Below are 17660 nucleotides of genomic sequence, written 5' to 3'. Positions count from 1 at the left end.
ATGTATATATGAAGTAGATAACACACACAAATGAGAGAGGGATAAAGATGAATTTCTAATAGCTTGGGGAAGTAGATTCTGCTCTGATGTGAGTTACTGTAGTTGCTACAGCATGTCTAAGAAATGTATAGTCTAAGTTCAGCACAAAAATGAGAGACAGCCTCTTAACAATGTTGAGTAAGTGGACAGAATCTTGAAAACATGTTCTTATTACTAGCAAACAACATGTACTCTTTGCTTACTGGGAATTATACATTCAGACTAGGTGTCACTCATCTACAGCAAGTTTATATGCAATACAAAAACTAGTATGTCCATAATTAAGAGGACAGTCAATATTTAATCTCTTGAGTTATGACACAGAATCAAATAGCCCTGGGACGCAATCCACAAAGGGTTACTTAACGGCACAGGTTAGTGACACTGCTGGCAAAGAGAAGGAAACTGTCATCCTTGTACACCTAGGAAAAAGAAAGTGCCTCTAACCAGGAAACATTATGCAGCATAATCAATACAAAAATTATTTAATTTAACAAGACTTGTGTAACCAAAATGATCTATTTTTTTCTCATTCAGTATGTCAATTTATTTATTTAAAGGGAAATAAAAAAATCTTTTAAAATGTGGCGAACTGCAGCATTTAATAATTATCTGTATATAAACATATACATTTTCTTTAAAATACTCTATATGTTTTCTAACTTATGACTGTGGTTAATACTGCCATCTCCTACCTGACAATTCAATATTCAATTCATCTCTTATCAACTTCCTAACCTCCAGAGGTGCCAACCCCAGTTTTAAAAATCACAAAAAGTATCTATGTCACAGGAACTGAGATAGAAGTGGCAATTCTGTTTAAATTTTTCAAGCAAAAAAAAAAGTTTTCTGATTTAAAGCTGTCATTGTAGAAACATAATACCTCACTCCCTAGCGATGTGGTATTAGTCATTATCAGTGAGCTAGCATACAAACATTGCGTCACAGACAACAGTTGATACAACCGCTGATGATTTACTGCAGTTCTTGCTGCATTGGTAATATGGCAGTGCCTAACCTACCCAGACAGAAACACCCTCCTAGCACCCTGGTTATCTAACCTGATGTCTGAATCTTCTCCAAAACCATGGTCACAAGAATGTAAAGATGCAAAACTTGCCTCAGACCTCCAAATACATACACATTCAAATTTTTGTTAATTTTGTAAGAAAGTCACAAAGCAGTGGCATTACACGAAGGAGATAACAGTGCTGCACTGCTTGCTTGGTGTAGTCACAACTGACATCGACAAGCTTCTAAACTGAAAGGCAGCAGGAAATGTGTCAGACATAAACAAGGGGAAAGTACATGAAATGATACAAAACAAACGAAACATTAGTACAATTCATGCATGGCAAACTATACAACCATGCCAAAAATATTTTAAGGCTTAGGTTTCCTTTAAAAGAAAAAGTAAAAGGTGGTAAACAAAGGAAGGAATAAGGCTCTTCCAAATTTGAAGACAAAACTGATACAACTCCTTGCGCTTCCAAAGATGTTCATCTGCTTTCTTCCAGAGGACTGTTGACTTCAGATGTTCAATATTAAGGATTATTGAAGAAAACCAGCAAGTAATACATCTAAACAATGATTCATGAAAGCATTTTTGAAGATATCAGTAATCCTCTGTAGATTAATAAACTTGGTTATACTACACTGCTAATATTCATGTATTTTCCAGTTCTGCCATCATCATCTACAAAATGTCATTTGGTACAGAATTTCAGTGGATGATTATAATAAAGAGCACAGCTCAGATTTTGTTTCAAAACTCCACTTCTTCAACTATAGGACAGGACTCATGAATTCACCAAACTAACAGCAGGGCTGCTCCAGTACCACATCGCATTTTAGAAAGTCTCCTTGAAGTCCGTTTTCCCATTTCTGGAAGTCATCATCACACTACTAATAATGCTATAACTTCAGGGGAGTACTTGGACTCTTTGCCATTATTCTGCTTCAATCTAAAAATGAAAATTAATTTCAATAAATAAATATCCAGGATGTGTCACGGATCTTGGAAACCAAGTTCTGGCTATTATAAAAAAAAAAAAATTAAAATATATAGTCCATTGTAATCCATATAGTTTTGTAGAAGAAACTGACTAAATGTGTGTATTTATGTTTTTTCACACCATCAGTAGCTAAAACAAACCAAGAAAATAATTCAAGTTATAAGTTGCAGTAGGTGACATTAGACATTCAGGTCGATAAGTCAGTTTATGTACAGTAATGTACAGCAGCGAGTGAACAATTCTTCAGTCTTTTTTTTCCCCTAGCCGTTGTGCTTTGATAAACAATGGAGCTCTTGTTATCTGACTCTCTTCTCAGCAGAGTAGATTGACATATAATAATCGTTACTTCCAACAGCTAGATGAGGCTGCAAAAAAAAAAAAGTATTGAGATGTCTGTGTACAGTCTGCCACATTTCACTCTATTTCTTTCATTCACATTTTGTTTGGTTGCTATCCAGTTAACAAGTAAGCAAAAGCAACACTAAATATTTTCAGAATTAGCATTGCTGTTTTGCACTGTATAAACAACATCAGAGAAACAGCAACCAAATAATTCATGTACGCTTACCTTTGTTTAAAAATTTGCCACTACAAAGATAAACATTATTTTAGAAAACTGGTATTTTTTTTAAAAATGAACAAATTCAAAATGTCGCATTGTATATTTATGCCATTACATTTAAAAAGGTAAGTTATAACTTAAGAGGTACAACAGACATGTAAATCCCTAAGGTAATCCACAGACTCGATAAAAAAGTTTACTGTGGTAAAGAGAAAAGTATTATTTGGGTCAACTCTGACTTACCAAAGAAAACCACTTGACCTGACACTCTGCTTACTGACCACAAACTTCCATGCCTACAATCGGAACCAAAATAAAGCAGTTGAAGTATTTTCATAAGGGAACTGTACCCCCCCCCACCCCGCTCACCTCGATGTGAGGGTTCTGTCCCTACACTCCAGATCTTTAAATATACTACCTCAGAGAAACAAAAAGGATAAAAGTTTTTTTTTTTTTGCTGGTGCAACCTCACACCTAGTATATTTACAGATCAAATATGTGGGAACAAGGGGGGGGGGGGGCTGAAAAAAACATTTCTTATACAATTCTAATTGCAGACCTATTTTGTCCCAGTCTACCTGAAAGCTGTCATGTTGGCTACAGCAGGGAATAGTTACTTTCTGTAAACTGAATTAGACCCTATTCTTTCAATTTTAGAAAGTCATGTCTGTTTTATGTGGTATTCCACAACATATCCTGCCCTATTCTCCCTTTTACTTCTTAAAATATACCAAACTGAAACTTAGACTTTGATCAGAAGAAACCTTTACGGTTGCTCACTCCAGCTTCAACGCATGTCCTCCCAAAGCTAACATGCTCTTCTCTGAAGATATTAAGACCTGATTTCACCAAGGTATTGAGATATTTCATACCTATTAAACTGCGACTACAGGGCCTTGGGCTAGCAACCAGAGCCCATAAAACCCGTAACTGCTACAGAAACAGTGTGCTAAAAGGTGCTCATTGCACAATGTACCACAAAGTGCATAAACCGGACAAAGAGAAACTGTGACTATAAGGTGAATATCCTACTGAAGCAGTACCGAAGTGAAAAGTTCAAATTTGGATTTGTCTCAACCTTAAAAATAAAAGTTAGTCTCTATAAGTACTTCTGGGTCCTGGAAAAGTCTGTATGGAATTTATGAGAGAGTTATGAATGCTCAGCCAGTGAACAACTGTCCAGACATAGTAGCCTGGAAGTATGTTACCAAACATATACTTCAGTAACTAATTTGTAATCTCTACATTATTCATAAAGATCACAATAAAGTCTTTAAGCGAGTGAGTATAACAAGTCTCCAGCACATCTGCCACTTAATTTAACCAACTCAGAAGCCGCTGCAGCTTAGAAGGAAAAAAAAAATCTTCTGATGTAGCAACCTAAGCAGCAGAGAGCATGTAGCCCAGGCCAGTATGACCCTGACCTTGAGTAGCATCTTACCCTCACCAAGAATGATGCCACAATATGAAGACAAGATGATCAATTTCAACAATTGGCTTAAGTATTGGTGTCATTCAAAGGGGATCCAATGCCTGTCAGCCTGGGATGACATGCTCGACAAGCCATGATGCTTCGCTAGGGACGGCTTGCATCTGTCACCTCTGGGCTTTTGGATATTGGCAAAGGCTCTTGCCACCCCCATAGTGCCTTTTTTAGGCAAGGCTCAAAAGACAAACCCACCTCCATAGGTATCACAAGGGATAAGAAACTAAGAGTAATGCTACTCAACGCCAAAAGTCTAAACCTCAAGATGCATGCACTCAAAACTCTCCTTAGCATGGAGAACATCGATATCTGTGCAGTAACAGAAACCTGGTTCAAGGCTCCCGAGAGCACCCCAGCACTACCAGGTTATACCTCATACCATGCTTTTCGGCCCCAAAACTTGGACCGAACCACAAAAGGAGGGGGAGTATCAATATTCGTCAAAGATACCCACACCTCCAGGTTGGTGGCACAGCACGAAGCATCAGGGACTATCCATGTGCAACTAACAATGGGTAAAACTGCCTTCCAGTTTATAGCCTGCTACAGATCACCCTCCCAAACCCAGGAACCCCACTCGGCCTTCCTGAGAACACTGGAAAATATGAAGGTCTCTCCAAACACCATTATATTGGGTGACTTCAACTACCCAAACATAGACTGGGATCATTACTCTAGCTCCAACACCCTAGCCCAAAGGTTCCTAGAATTTATAAACTCAAATGCTATGGTACAACTTGTTACCACTCCCACAAGAGGGGAAAACATACAGGACCTGATCATCACCAACATGGGGGCTCTATGCTCCAGACCAGAAGTGTATCCCTCACTGGTAAGATCAGACCATAAACTAATCTCACTGGATATTCATATCTCGACCCCACCCCCTGCCCAGAAAACCACAGTGAAAAACTTCTCTAAAGCAAATTTCACACTCCTCAAAACCGAGGTGGAATCCTTCAAAGGCCCTGGGCCTGTGGAAAATACGGCCCAGACCGCAGAATCCTTTATAAACGCATTCTATGAACACCTTCAGGAATACATGGATTATGCAATACCAAATAAAACCAAGACCCAATCCTCCAAAGGCAGGTGTCCTGTCTGGTGGATCCCAGCCATAAATAAACTATACAACAGAAGGAGGAAGCTACTACATGATAGAGCAAAATCCCAAAAAGGGAAGGCATCTCTGATCAGTATTAGCAAAAAACTATGGGCACTCATAAAATCGTCTAAGGCCAGCTTCGAGAGAAAAATTGCACAGGACACTAAGGATAATCACAAGGCTTTCTTTAGTTATGTTAGGAACCTGTGTAGGAATTCCCAGATATGCTCAGAATTAGTCCAAAATGACAAAAAATACACCGAACCCACAGACATTGCCAACATCCTAGCTGACAGGTTCAGCGCAAACTCCCCCCCTCCCCACCAAAAGGGCAAATATCTATCCCAGCAGAGTGCTGCCCCCCTGACATCTCAGATGCTCAGGTAAGAGCCGCCCTCTCCAAAGCAAAAAACACAGCATCAATGGGACCAGACAGTGTCCCGGGCTGCATCCTACATGAACTCCAAGAAGAGCTAAACCCAAACATAAAACTACTGTTCAATCTCAGCCTTACTACAGGATATGTACCCAAAGAGTGGCGTACAGCAACAGTAGTCCCTCTCCACAAAGGTGGTGCCTCAACGGATCCTGGAAACTATCGCCCCATAAGCCTGACTAGCTTGGTCTGCAAAGCTATGGAAAGGATCATCATGGACCTCATAAATAAAGATATTGGGGACCTACAGACACTGGATCCTACCCAGTTCGGCTTTGTTAAGGGCAGATCCTGCCTCTTAAACCTGGTCAATTTCTTTGAAACAGTCACCAAGGCCACTGACAAGGGGAAGGTGGTCCTCACAGCCTACCTGGACCTCGCAAAAGCCTTCGATACAATACCCCACTCGGGCATTATAGATAAGCTCACCAGCTTAAATATAAACCCCTATGTCACTAGATGGGTTGCAAACTGGCTCAAGGACAGAACCCACATGGTTAGAATTGCTGGAGCCATGTCAGACTCCAAACCAGTTACAAGTGGCGTCCCACAAGGCTCAGTCCTGGGACCTCTCTTGTTCGGTATATATTTCTCGGAGGTACAGGCCAACACGGAAGGACTGTGGCTGACCAAGTTCGCAGATGACTGCAAACTAGGCACCATAATCGACTCTCCAGCCGACACAAGCATCCTCCAAAAGGGCCTCATAGAAACAGACAACTGGTGCCAGAGCCATGGCCTCAAGCTAAACGCCAAAAAGTGTATAGTCATCCCCTTTGGCAAAAACAAAGTGCCCGCAAATTACCACATAAGTGGTAATCCATTAAGTACGGAAGAAGTAATTAGGGACCTGAGGACCCAAGTTGATAGCAATCTCTCATTTGAAAACCACGTGGCCAAAGTGGTTAGAAAAACATTTTATATAGCCCACCTAATCATGAAGGGATTCACATCTAGATCAGGGGAGGTCATCGTGCCTCTTTACTCATCCCTCATCAGGCCCATAATTGAGTACAATGCCACTTTTGGGATGTACCTTACCAGACACCTGCAGCAACTGGAAAGACCCCAAAAGTACCTCACCAAGAGGATCAAAGGGCTCAAACAGATGCCATATGCTGCCCGGTTAAAGAAACTCCAGCTCTACTCAGTGGCATACCGCCTGCTCAGAGGTGATCTGTGCCTGATGTATACAGCCATGTCCAACCCGGAATTAATGGACATGCTGCACCTCAGAAAATCCAAATTCCATCGAGCTACGCGCTTGAGAGACTTGAACCTCAGCACTGAAATAAATCGGACATGCTGGAGGGACAGATTCATAACCCAGAGGCTCCCTTCACTCTGGAATAAAATCCCAGTCCAGGTTAGGCAGAGTCCCTCATTGACTCTCTTCAAGAGGAATCTTGATGAGTGGATGGGAGATCTTAGGTTTACCCCGGGTATCACTTCTGTGCCACTGTTAGACAGAGGCACAGTATACTAACCTCGAAAAAGGGCATAGCAAAATTCATTTAAAATGGGTGGCGAAAGCCAAACACACTCTGGCTAGGCTTATAAATGCCCTAGGGCAGATAGCCTAGTATGAACCTATGAACCTCCAAGGAAATTGGTATTTCAGACATCTTTTTCTAATATATTATTCTCCCCTGCCTAATGTCTAAAACAGAAATAACTATTTTATTGGCTTCTGTGTACAAAGACCCTTTCTGTAACATCACAGCACTGTAATCCAAGCTAATGTGATTCCCAAAGAACATCCTTAAAACTAATGCCTTTAACAAATGATGTTCAAAGACATAGTAGATTAAACCAGCTGTTCTAATACCAACTGCATATCACGGCTGAATAAAACTCTTTATACAACAGAATAGACTGTACCTTATGCTGTCCTGTAACTAGCTTGGAGGATGTACTAGTAAGACATCACAATCCAACCTCAATCCCTCCCAGCAAGTAAAACAGTATGCCATGTCACACTCGCTTTCCCTAGATGCCCTGATGGTCATCTACATTCATTCAGAACCTCATACTTAAATTATAACCAGCTTCCCTACAGCTATGAGGTCACTGGCAACATTTGTAGGTTTCCTCTGATCAAAGTCTGAGTCAAACATAATGCAGAAATCAACCCACACATTTTCTTCCAGGCTGGTACTAGTATCCATATTACTTACTGCCATCTTGCGCTATCTAGAACATTCAGCCCATTAGGTTACTACTCCTTGAAAGGTAGTCATCAAATTCAGGTCACAAGCATATTTCATGTGGAAAAGTCTAGATATACCAGGCCATGAAAATAAAAACTACTTATTCCTATTTAAAAAACATTTTCTAACACTGGGTAAATACTGGCAATCTCTATTATTCCTTAACAAATAATCCTCTAGGCAACCTATGAGCTTATGCTGAAGAAATAAGACTTCACCAAGTTTAACTGCCTGAGAAATGAACACATGCTAACGTTATTACTTTCCATTAGTACACTTCATGGAAAAATCTCAATTCTTAATAAATGCAAGGAAGTGTGAGCAATGACAGTCCCAGTGTCTTGACTAGATTGGAACTCATCTTATCCATTTAATATTAATAATTTAATCCATTTATTTTTTTATCTACATTAATGCCTCACACTTGTATCTGAAGTACACCTGTACCATATCATTGCAGTGAGGGTGGGCAGTGATTATGTGATACATATAAACAAAGCCTTGCCCATGAATCGGTGACTAAACATATATATATATATATATTTTTTTTTTTACAAGATCAGTCTACTCCATCCACCAGAAGAAGTATGATTTTTCAACAATGGGATGAAGGGTGAACAAATTTATACTGTTATTCAGAATATACTGTTTTAAAGTTAGTCAGCTAAGTTGACCAAAGGACCCTTTACAGCCCCGCAACACACAATCTATGTTCTTATTTACATCTATTACTGCATAAGTCCCACCTACCAAGAACCATCCCACACCAGTGAGTCCTGGGCTACAGTTCTCCTCTTAATGTGAAGCACAAACATAGCAAATACTTGTAAGCCTGATGGTAGAACAACAAATGAGACACAATTTTTTACTAAGGTCTGAGGTAAGTCAGAATCATCTGCAAACTGAATGATCAGAAGTACACTGTACCAATCCAGCTACATTAAAAATGTGCACAGTTTTATAAGCCTGTGGAGACTGCCACCAGAAGATCCAGTGGAATAAGGGGTTAATATCATCAGCCAAATCCTGAAATGTAGCAGGTCATCTGAAAACTGAGGGAGACATTCCTAGTCAGGAGCTGGAGAGACTCACATACTGCTAGCAGCCACAGGGCTTCAAAATGACATCCTTCTAAGCCACAACAAGGTGATGAGAATGAGTTTTGGTCATTCATCTCTAAACTTTACAAGGACGTAGGAACAGTGGGAATAGTGGGGAAGGTATAAAAGAACATATTTACTGCTGTCTCCACCTTGCAATGGTGCACCAAGAAGAAAAGGGGTTAAAGCACATTAACCTGACAGGCAAACTGGTCAGCCTCCAGAGTGTCCCACTAAAAGAAGATCCTGACGGGTTCAGCCTTTAAATCCTGACCATCAGGTAAAGGTGGGCAAGCCTGGGATGTTTGAGGAAAAAAAAAGTCAAGCCAAGGATCTGGCTCGGCTCTTAGAGCCCACTGACAGCCGAGCAGCCAGAGCAGTAGCTAGGTTAAAAATAACTCAATTTGGAAGCCCAGAAGAGATTTAAGCAAAAAAAAAAAAAAAACCTACAGTTACAGCCAAACACTGACTGACATTGCCAGCATTCTCTTGAATGAATGCTGACAGTACACTCATTACATTTCCTAACAGCTTGCATCAAGCTACCCTCCTTCGCTGTGCCCAAGCTGCAAGTTCAGTGACAATGAAAAATAGGAAAAATATAAGCCCTGCATATAAGTACCACCCTGTATGCAGTAAAAGAAATGTTGCCTTGGCTAGTGGAAAAAAAATATTTTCCTCATCTGGTCTAATGGTGAATTAGTGCACAGCAGTTTCACCACACTTTACAAGAAATGGTCAAACAACCCCAAGGTAAAAAAACAGATACACTGTCTAAATGGAACAAAAGCCTTGAGAAATGCTGGACTTTGTTAGCTTAATATAAGAAACCATATTTCAGTTCCTTTAAGGCAGTCCATAACAACAAATAAAACATAAAATATCAGTATTCTTAATACCCTATTTGGGTACAAAATACACACCAGGACCCAGAATTATGCTCCTTGTCAGAAGGTAAATCACCTCTGACTGTGAAGTTGTGACTAAATTTAATAATAATGGGAAACCTTGCTCTTTGATGGATACTGTCCCTGCAACAAACCATATCAACCATAAATAACCTTTGCTCTTGTGTACTATATGCCCCCCAAAATGCTAGCCCTTTTCTTAACACTTATTTCCTTATTTCTCACTGAGAAAGAAATGAAAATGTTAGAATTACAGCTACATTTTGCTATTTCAGCTTGTGGTTGGTAAACAAAAACACTGCCCTCAACAAGTCATAACACTTTTATTTGCCAGCTGTGATCATATGACGACCCTCTATTTTAATGTGAAGATGCCCCCACATCCCTTCCCCAAAACGGCAGCCTATTTCTGTTCACATCTCTGATGCTTTATGGTGAGGAAAGTGGAAAAAAAAATAAACAAATACTACAATAGCACAGTAATTTCAACATGTTGCTCTTGAACATGCACACTAACCTCCAAACATTCACTAAGCACCTCCTGGAGATTCACCGCATTGAGTTAAAATCAGGGACAACTGAGAGGCTACAGTTTACTTCAATTAAAAAAAAAAAAAAAAAAAAAAAAAAAAAGAAACACAAAAGAATTCAGCCCATGCTGTCCTTAGCATTGGCAGTGTTTTCCACGCTCTACTGATCTCTCTCTCTCGCACTGAAACAGGCTCCTCTCCCTCTGTGAAAGCATGCAAGCACTCTGGAGTGAAGAAAATAATGCACCCCTCACCCTGCAAAAGAGTTTCAAATCTTTTTATACATGAATTGCTCAACTACAGCATCCTGCAATAGTCCTCTCACGTTTTAATCCTCTTCTTTTTCTAGCACTGTGGCACCACCCTCTCTAGAATTCCAGTTAACCACAATGTTTAGAGAAGGAGACTGGACCTAAAAGAAAGCACCCTCAGCCTGCATGTTTGATCTAAATCAACAGTTAGCAAATAATCAAAAAACTTGAAATTATGGCTTGGCTCATTCTTGGTTCTTTAACCTGCTGGATCATGAGCCCAAGTCAAGCATATACTCAAGCTTGTGCCAAGCTCTAGTCAGCTCTGGCTTGCCTACTGCTACTACTACCAAGAGAGCACTGGAGGTCTGGCTCAGAGCCTCTGGCAGCTCATTTTCCTAGGGATGTAAACTGCTAAATGAAGGATATTCTCATTTATGGCCTACTACCAGACAAGCACCTTTTCCCTACACAGAGGTAACCTGGTGTCCCCTTGTTTGTTTAGATACTACATGAAGGATAAGTTGTGTGAAGGGATGAGGAGAGGCCCTGGAAGCAAGAGCTGCTTCAAGGCACTCATGGGAAACACCACTCTGAACTCCAAGTGGGTGCCTTGAATCCCTCTCTCCAGGGTGGACTGGGAACATCCCTAAACCATCTGGGAGTCTAATGAGTTCTGCAGCCCACTAGTGAAGCACTTCTCACCAGGACCTACAGTTGTGGTTTGACTCCAGGAATGGAAAGACTACCAGAGGTTTGGTGGCAGATACCCATCACTCCAGGCTTGGTGACAAGAGATTAACAGCAACAATAAGTTTATGAATGCAAGTGGGCTCTGAAGCAACTAACACCTCACGGTCCTCTAACACCTGTATGCAAAACGGCATGCACATGGCACCATGATGATTGTGACTGCTATCAAGCACAGAAACCATAAGCTGCATCACCACCCAGGAGGCTAAGATCATGACCTCAACAGCCCTCCTCCAAGGCATAAATGAACACCAGCAAAGAGAGTGCCCAACACTGAATGATGGCCGTCTTTCACTGAGCTACAGTCAGGGAGAACCTCTTCCATCTTATGATAACCCCATGGTACTGCACTCCTTGGAAGGCTAAAACCAGGGCCACTTCCACAGAGCCCCTGAACATGGCTATGCGTAGCTTGTCATTCAGGTAAAGAAACACAAGGAAACCCTTTTCAGTTACAACATCCAACACTTTGATGACAACTATGGGTGTTGTCGAAAGACCAAAACAGCAACACATTCTACTGAAACTGCTACAAACATGCAGAAAACCAGAAGAGTCTCCTGCATGGATACTAAATGCTGACATAAGAAAAAGTGCCCATCACGTCCAGCAACACCATTCCTGCATCCAATAGCAACAAGGGTAAAAGCATCTGTAGGACAAAGATTCTAAACTGCACATAGCGGATATGTTGACTTATGCTGCTGGGTTCCATAATAGGATGAAAGTCATTCATCCCCTTCCTGGGCAAGGAAGATGGAAGTAATATTCCTATCTCTATCTATCCTTCAGAAACTCAAAAACATGCCCAAAAATGACCATGTGTATTACCCACTGGTGTGACGGTTCTCTACATAACTGCAAACTGAAAGAATAGCAACCCTAAACAGGGAAACTGGTAAACTGGGTAATTTAGGAGGCACTGGAGGGACTAAAATTGTATGATGTGTGAAGACTTTCACTGGATGTCAAGAAGACTGACCAAGTCTACCAGTATCCCCTGATACTCACATAAACCAACTCCAAGATTGCACTATCATACATAATGGGGAACAGTCCCAAATATACATAGCACTCCTCCATCTACTATAGTGTTTTTTAGTTTTCAGCTGTGACACCCAATCAATAAGACACTCAATGACAGAAAGCTGAATAGTTAAGTCTCGATGAACTGTCACAAAATTTAATGGATGACAAAAAAAATTAACTAAAACTCAACTTTTAATCAGAAAGACTAAGATAGGAATTAGCACCTTTGGCAAGGTCAGCTATCACTACAATAACACATGAATGCTAAATAGCAGTCCTTTACGATACAAGGCTATACACAATAATTTGATGGCCTTAGTCCTTACTACCACATACAAAGTGGAACTATCAAACACGAGACCTACAATGCTCATTTTTGTCTCACCTACAGGACTTGGTCAAAAGCTCCTTCTTCTTTGCCCCCACTGGCTCATTCGACAGGCATTGCAGGGATTAGGTTATAGTTCTGTAGACCACGGTAGAAGATAAGACTAAAGTGTTAGGGACAGTGACATGTACTGCTCACATACTGGTCCTCACCCTATCACTTAACGTTCTCCAGTAGGTAGTCTGAGGACAATGCAATGGCTTCCTGGTCGTGGACAGTCATACATGCTCTCACACACCCCTTACTCTCCTGAGTCAGTGGCACTGCTGCAAAAGTATCAGACAGCTTGGCCTTTTTCATGAAAGATCACCCATGCACCAGTAGGTGTCACTAATGTGGCCAGCCCACCTGTCTACCCAACACCCAGGAAGGTTGAGATGTACTTAATTGCTTAAGTGCATGTTACCCTGTTCAACCCCTCCTGCAACCATGTCACTAAGTTGAAACAAGGGTTGCCTGGATCATCGTAAGGCATTCCTCCTCCTATGACACAGGTACAGGCTTTCATTTGCATTAAAATAATACTTTACTGAAAAACTTTCTCTTCAAAGCAGGACTGTGGTATTACTAGTTCATTTCAAAACTGAATGCATAAGTCAGTTTTACTGGCATGGAGAAAGGCCTCCTACTGTGAAGGAGGCAAATGAAATTTAGGAAAAAATCTCTTCTCACTGGAGCACCTGCTAGTGAGCAAAGGACTGGTTGCCTGATGGTAATCCCTCCCCTTCTTTGGAAGCACAGAGTGCTTGGAGCAATTTTAGATGTTACGATCCTTGTTTTTGGACCGTGGCTATCTCCCTCCCCTCCTGGATTCCATTAGAGATGAAATATGGGCTGATAGGAAACAGAAATATGCCCCAATCATCCGCGGAGGATCAATGTTTCATCCTGTTCCAAATGTATGTAGAGACAATATATTTGGCAGATGTACTCACTGTTTCTATGGATTTTGGATGGGAACATCAGGACTTAGTGGAATCATCCAATATGATCAGGTAAAACACTTGAAAACTATTCTCAGCAATGGGATTTACAAGATAAGTCCTTCTCAAGGTCCATACCATTGTCCTATTTCCTCTATTAAGGATGTTCTCATTTGGAAAGCTCTCATTTCTGACCCCAGCTGTACCCATTGCCTTCTATGAGAAGAAACAGGGGGGGAAGGTTTACTATGCCACAGCACTCCTCCAAGCTAAATGGCTCAATGATTAGGAAAGATAAAGTTTTCTGTAAAGCAGATACACCAACAAAAAGGGACAGACAGAAAAGAAATCATCTCAAACTCAATCTCCAAAATCCTTGAACACGGTGAACGCATTTATCAAAATTGTCTTAGATCAAGGGACTACTGGAGTGGGTGCAACCAACAGGAAGATTTCCAAGCAGTAAAATGACTCCTGGGATAATCCAAAGAAAACCAGGTCAGTCCAAAAGGAAACCACAAAGCAGCGTTTTAATAATCCAAATAAAAATAAAACAGAGAATGGTTAAGCGCTTTCGTCTGTCAAGTCAGACATCTTCAGAACCACCCATATTAAACTCAAAGTTCTGCTTAAAAACATTCAAAGAAACACGCCCCTCCAAAACAAACAATGCATTTAAAGAAACATGTTTACATTAAATACATGTAAAGAATTGAAATAATTTAAAATGGTACAAAATAGTTAAAAGTAGTTAAAATAGTTAAACACACTTACATTTCCAAAGCCCTTCTCTTTAATTCACTAGAAATAGAAATGTTATCATTTACCCTGGTGGGTATGCAGCATCAAATTTAAGCTGCCATTTCATTTCCTTCCTAAGTAATTCATTTTCCCACTCTCCACCAGTGTCATGCAAAACCTGCTGTTCCAAAATTAAAAACACAAACTTATTAAAATGTAAACAATATAATGAATGTCGAGCTAGTGCACTTTTGTTGTCCCTTCTTCTAGTACTGTAAATATGTTGATATATCCTTTGTTTAAGGGAATTATTGGTTTTACCAATATAAAATGCATTGCATGAGCAACAGGTAGCTAAATAATTATTTTTGTGTCCCAGTTTACAAATGTACCCACATTCCATGTTTTGATCTTATTAAGCACCTCACCATCTTTATTAACATTAATATATGTACAATATGTATAATGCAAATCAATGATAAAGTGAGGGGCCTTAATCTACACTGGGACACTCTACTGAACAGTCTTACCAGAGGAAATTTTAACCACTGAAAGGAGGACCAGACTGCAGTGTTTTGTGATAAAGTTGGAGAGGCAAATGGGTAGACACACAGCAAATGGCTACCAGACAGACATTCCTGAAGATTCCACTAGAAGATGCTACTTCTCTGGAGGTCTGGTTTTCCACCACACTGGAAAAAGAATGATGAACGTCTATTGAAATTAAAATTATACAAATGGCTAACCACTTACAAAGCATTTGTTTAGCCAATGGTGAGCACAGTAACTCAAACAAAGTGCAAAAATCCTCAGAAAGAAAGCAAGGATTTATTTTCAAAAACACGTGGCTCCTATGGAAGAATACGCAGTGTACCATACATGTGGATCTAAAGCTCTAAATCACTTATGACCAAAGTGCTGGCTACCAGAAAAGTACAACTATGTTAAGAACTTACCATAAATGCAGATAGTAGAGTAGTTTCACTGTGGCTGTCTTCACTCTTGGGATATCCTCTCATGTAGGTAGCCAGTGGCTGGACAGTCTTTCAAAGCTCTTCCTTCCTCCAGTGCTTTAACTAACATCCTCCTCCTGGTGCAAGAATGTTGGTAGTGTAAAGTGTGCTGGCTGATGCCATATACAGATCTTTCTTGCACTGGCAGAACCAGGGGAATAAAATCCCTAGTCCCAGAGCATGGCAGACCACCTGGGAACTTCAGCACTGGTCAAGGTTCACCCCAAGGTACCACAATCCCAAAACTCCAAAACACAAGGCTAACAAAACAGGGGGTGAGGGACTGGTATGGTAGCAACAAAACGGGGAGGGGGATATAGGAATGGATTGACATCCTCATCAGAGAACAACCCAAGGAAAAAGGTGCGAGACAGCTTGGACTGTTAACAGTGAAACAACTCAAACATTTGCATTTCTGATACTTTCCTAAGACAACTGTACTATCCTTACTGTAGTATTCACTGTTGCAATTCTCACTCTTAGGAAGAATCCCAAAGCAGTGAGATTTAGGGAGGAGATAACCTAAATGGAAGTTGGTCTTTGCAAGCCAATAGAAGCAGATCCTTCCCTTACCTGGATGCAGTTCTTAAGGTGCAATGTTTGTAAAGGGCGTGTTCAGAGGACCAGGTGGCTGCTTCTAGGATGCTCTGGGTGGAATCTCCTCAGAAAAGCTGTGATGGCAGCTGTGCCTCTAGTGGAATGTGGTCTAATATAGCCTAAGAATTGTTTCCGATAGTGCTGACAGCAAAGTGTAATGCTGTAATGCACTGGCTGGGCCATGGGTCAAGAGTTGCTTCTTAGGAGACTTACCATCCTTCCCTTTTGCAAAACAGACAAACAGCAGGTCAGTGTTCCTGAACACTTTTGTTCTATGGAAGTAAAATCACAGCTGTCTATGCACATTCAGGGAATGCAGAGTCCTTTCTCCTAAATTCTGAAGTTTAAGGAAAAACATTGGAAACTGAATGGTATAGTTTAAGGTCAATTAATTTGCTACCTTAGGCATAAAAGCATGGGTTGATTTGCAAAGCCACTATCTGGATGGAACACCAGAAAGGGCTCCTTGCACATTAATGCTTGTAATTTTGAAACATGTCTAACAAAGGTGACTGCCACTAAGATTGATGTTTTCCAGGAAATAAAGTGAATGAAGCAAGAGGCTTTCATTTCAGAGGGAGTTAATGTCAACTTCTTTAATGTGCAATTAAGGTCTCGTGGTGGACTCAATTGTCTCTTGGGTGGTCTGAGATGAATGACTCCCCTGAGGAATTGCTTAACTGAGTGCCTCCAGAGAGTTTCATGTGCAGACAAGCTGAAATACCAGGAGCATGAACTTTTTTTTTAGATGTGTAAGATGAGTTTGACTTGTAGCGGTCACATTCCAGGGTCAATGTCACCTTATTCTTTTTTGGGGTCAAGGTCCCTGGAGTAATGCCAGAAGGAGAAGCATTTCCACTTAGCTAGGTATGATCTTCTTGTGCAGGGTTTCCTAGCCACCTCCATAATGTCTAGCATACCCACTGCAAATATGTACCTGCCTGTTACTAGTGGGAGATCATCCAGGTTGACAGCCTCAGTGTGTCCAGATTGGGGTGCAGCAGAAACTCCTTGTTTTGAGTTAGAAGGTCCACTCACTGTATCAGTACTCCATCTTTCCCTCTTGGTAAATTGTACAGGAGAGGGAACTAGTGCTGCCTTGGCTACAAGGGTACTATGTGGATAACTTTTGTCCTCTGCTCCTGAACTTTTGTTAGTACCCTGGGAATCAAGGTTATGGGAGGGAAAGTATACAAAAACAGACCTACTCAATCAAAGGAGAAGGCACTGGTCATCAAGTGCCCCTCACCTGCCAGTCAGACCTAAGAATATTTCCCTCTTTTGCATCCATTCATGGGGGGGTTACATATGTTCTGCTCAGCTTGTCTGCTATCATACTCTGATTGAAAGAATGTATGCGGTCTTCAGAGAAATACTGACATCTACTGCACAGTAGGTAGGACTGGGCCCATCTTTGCTTAAAAGTAGTATCTATTTGTACTTGGAGGACTACCTCCTGCATGGCAGAAAGAAAAAATGTGAATGCCAAAATGAGGGCTATCATTTCTTTGATTATGTGTTTTCTTGGAGATCCTCCATGTGAGCTCCCCATACTACATTTGAGGAGTCAGTTG

At 40.8% G+C, this 17660-nt stretch overlaps 1 protein-coding gene across 1 annotated transcript in view; it reads right to left on the bottom strand.

The window, feature by feature from the left end:
* Positions 1-320: 320 nt before the first annotated feature.
* Positions 321-17660, bottom strand: part of RPTOR (regulatory associated protein of MTOR complex 1) — a 5042670-nt gene continuing 5025330 nt past the window's right edge. Inside the window, exon 34 of the mRNA XM_044068087.1 lies at positions 321-2419. Within this exon, the coding sequence (XP_043924022.1) occupies positions 2351-2419 (69 nt within the window). The 3' untranslated portion in view covers positions 321-2350. The remainder of the gene's footprint in view (positions 2420-17660) is intronic.

The sequence above is a fragment of the Protopterus annectens genome, chromosome 4.part0 (assembly GCF_019279795.1).
Source record: "Protopterus annectens isolate FY-2018-M chromosome 4.part0, PAN1.0, whole genome shotgun sequence".
NCBI classification, from domain to species: domain Eukaryota; kingdom Metazoa; phylum Chordata; order Ceratodontiformes; family Protopteridae; genus Protopterus; species Protopterus annectens.
Note: the sequence above shows the minus strand (reverse complement) of the source record. Positions and strands in the feature narration are given on the sequence as shown.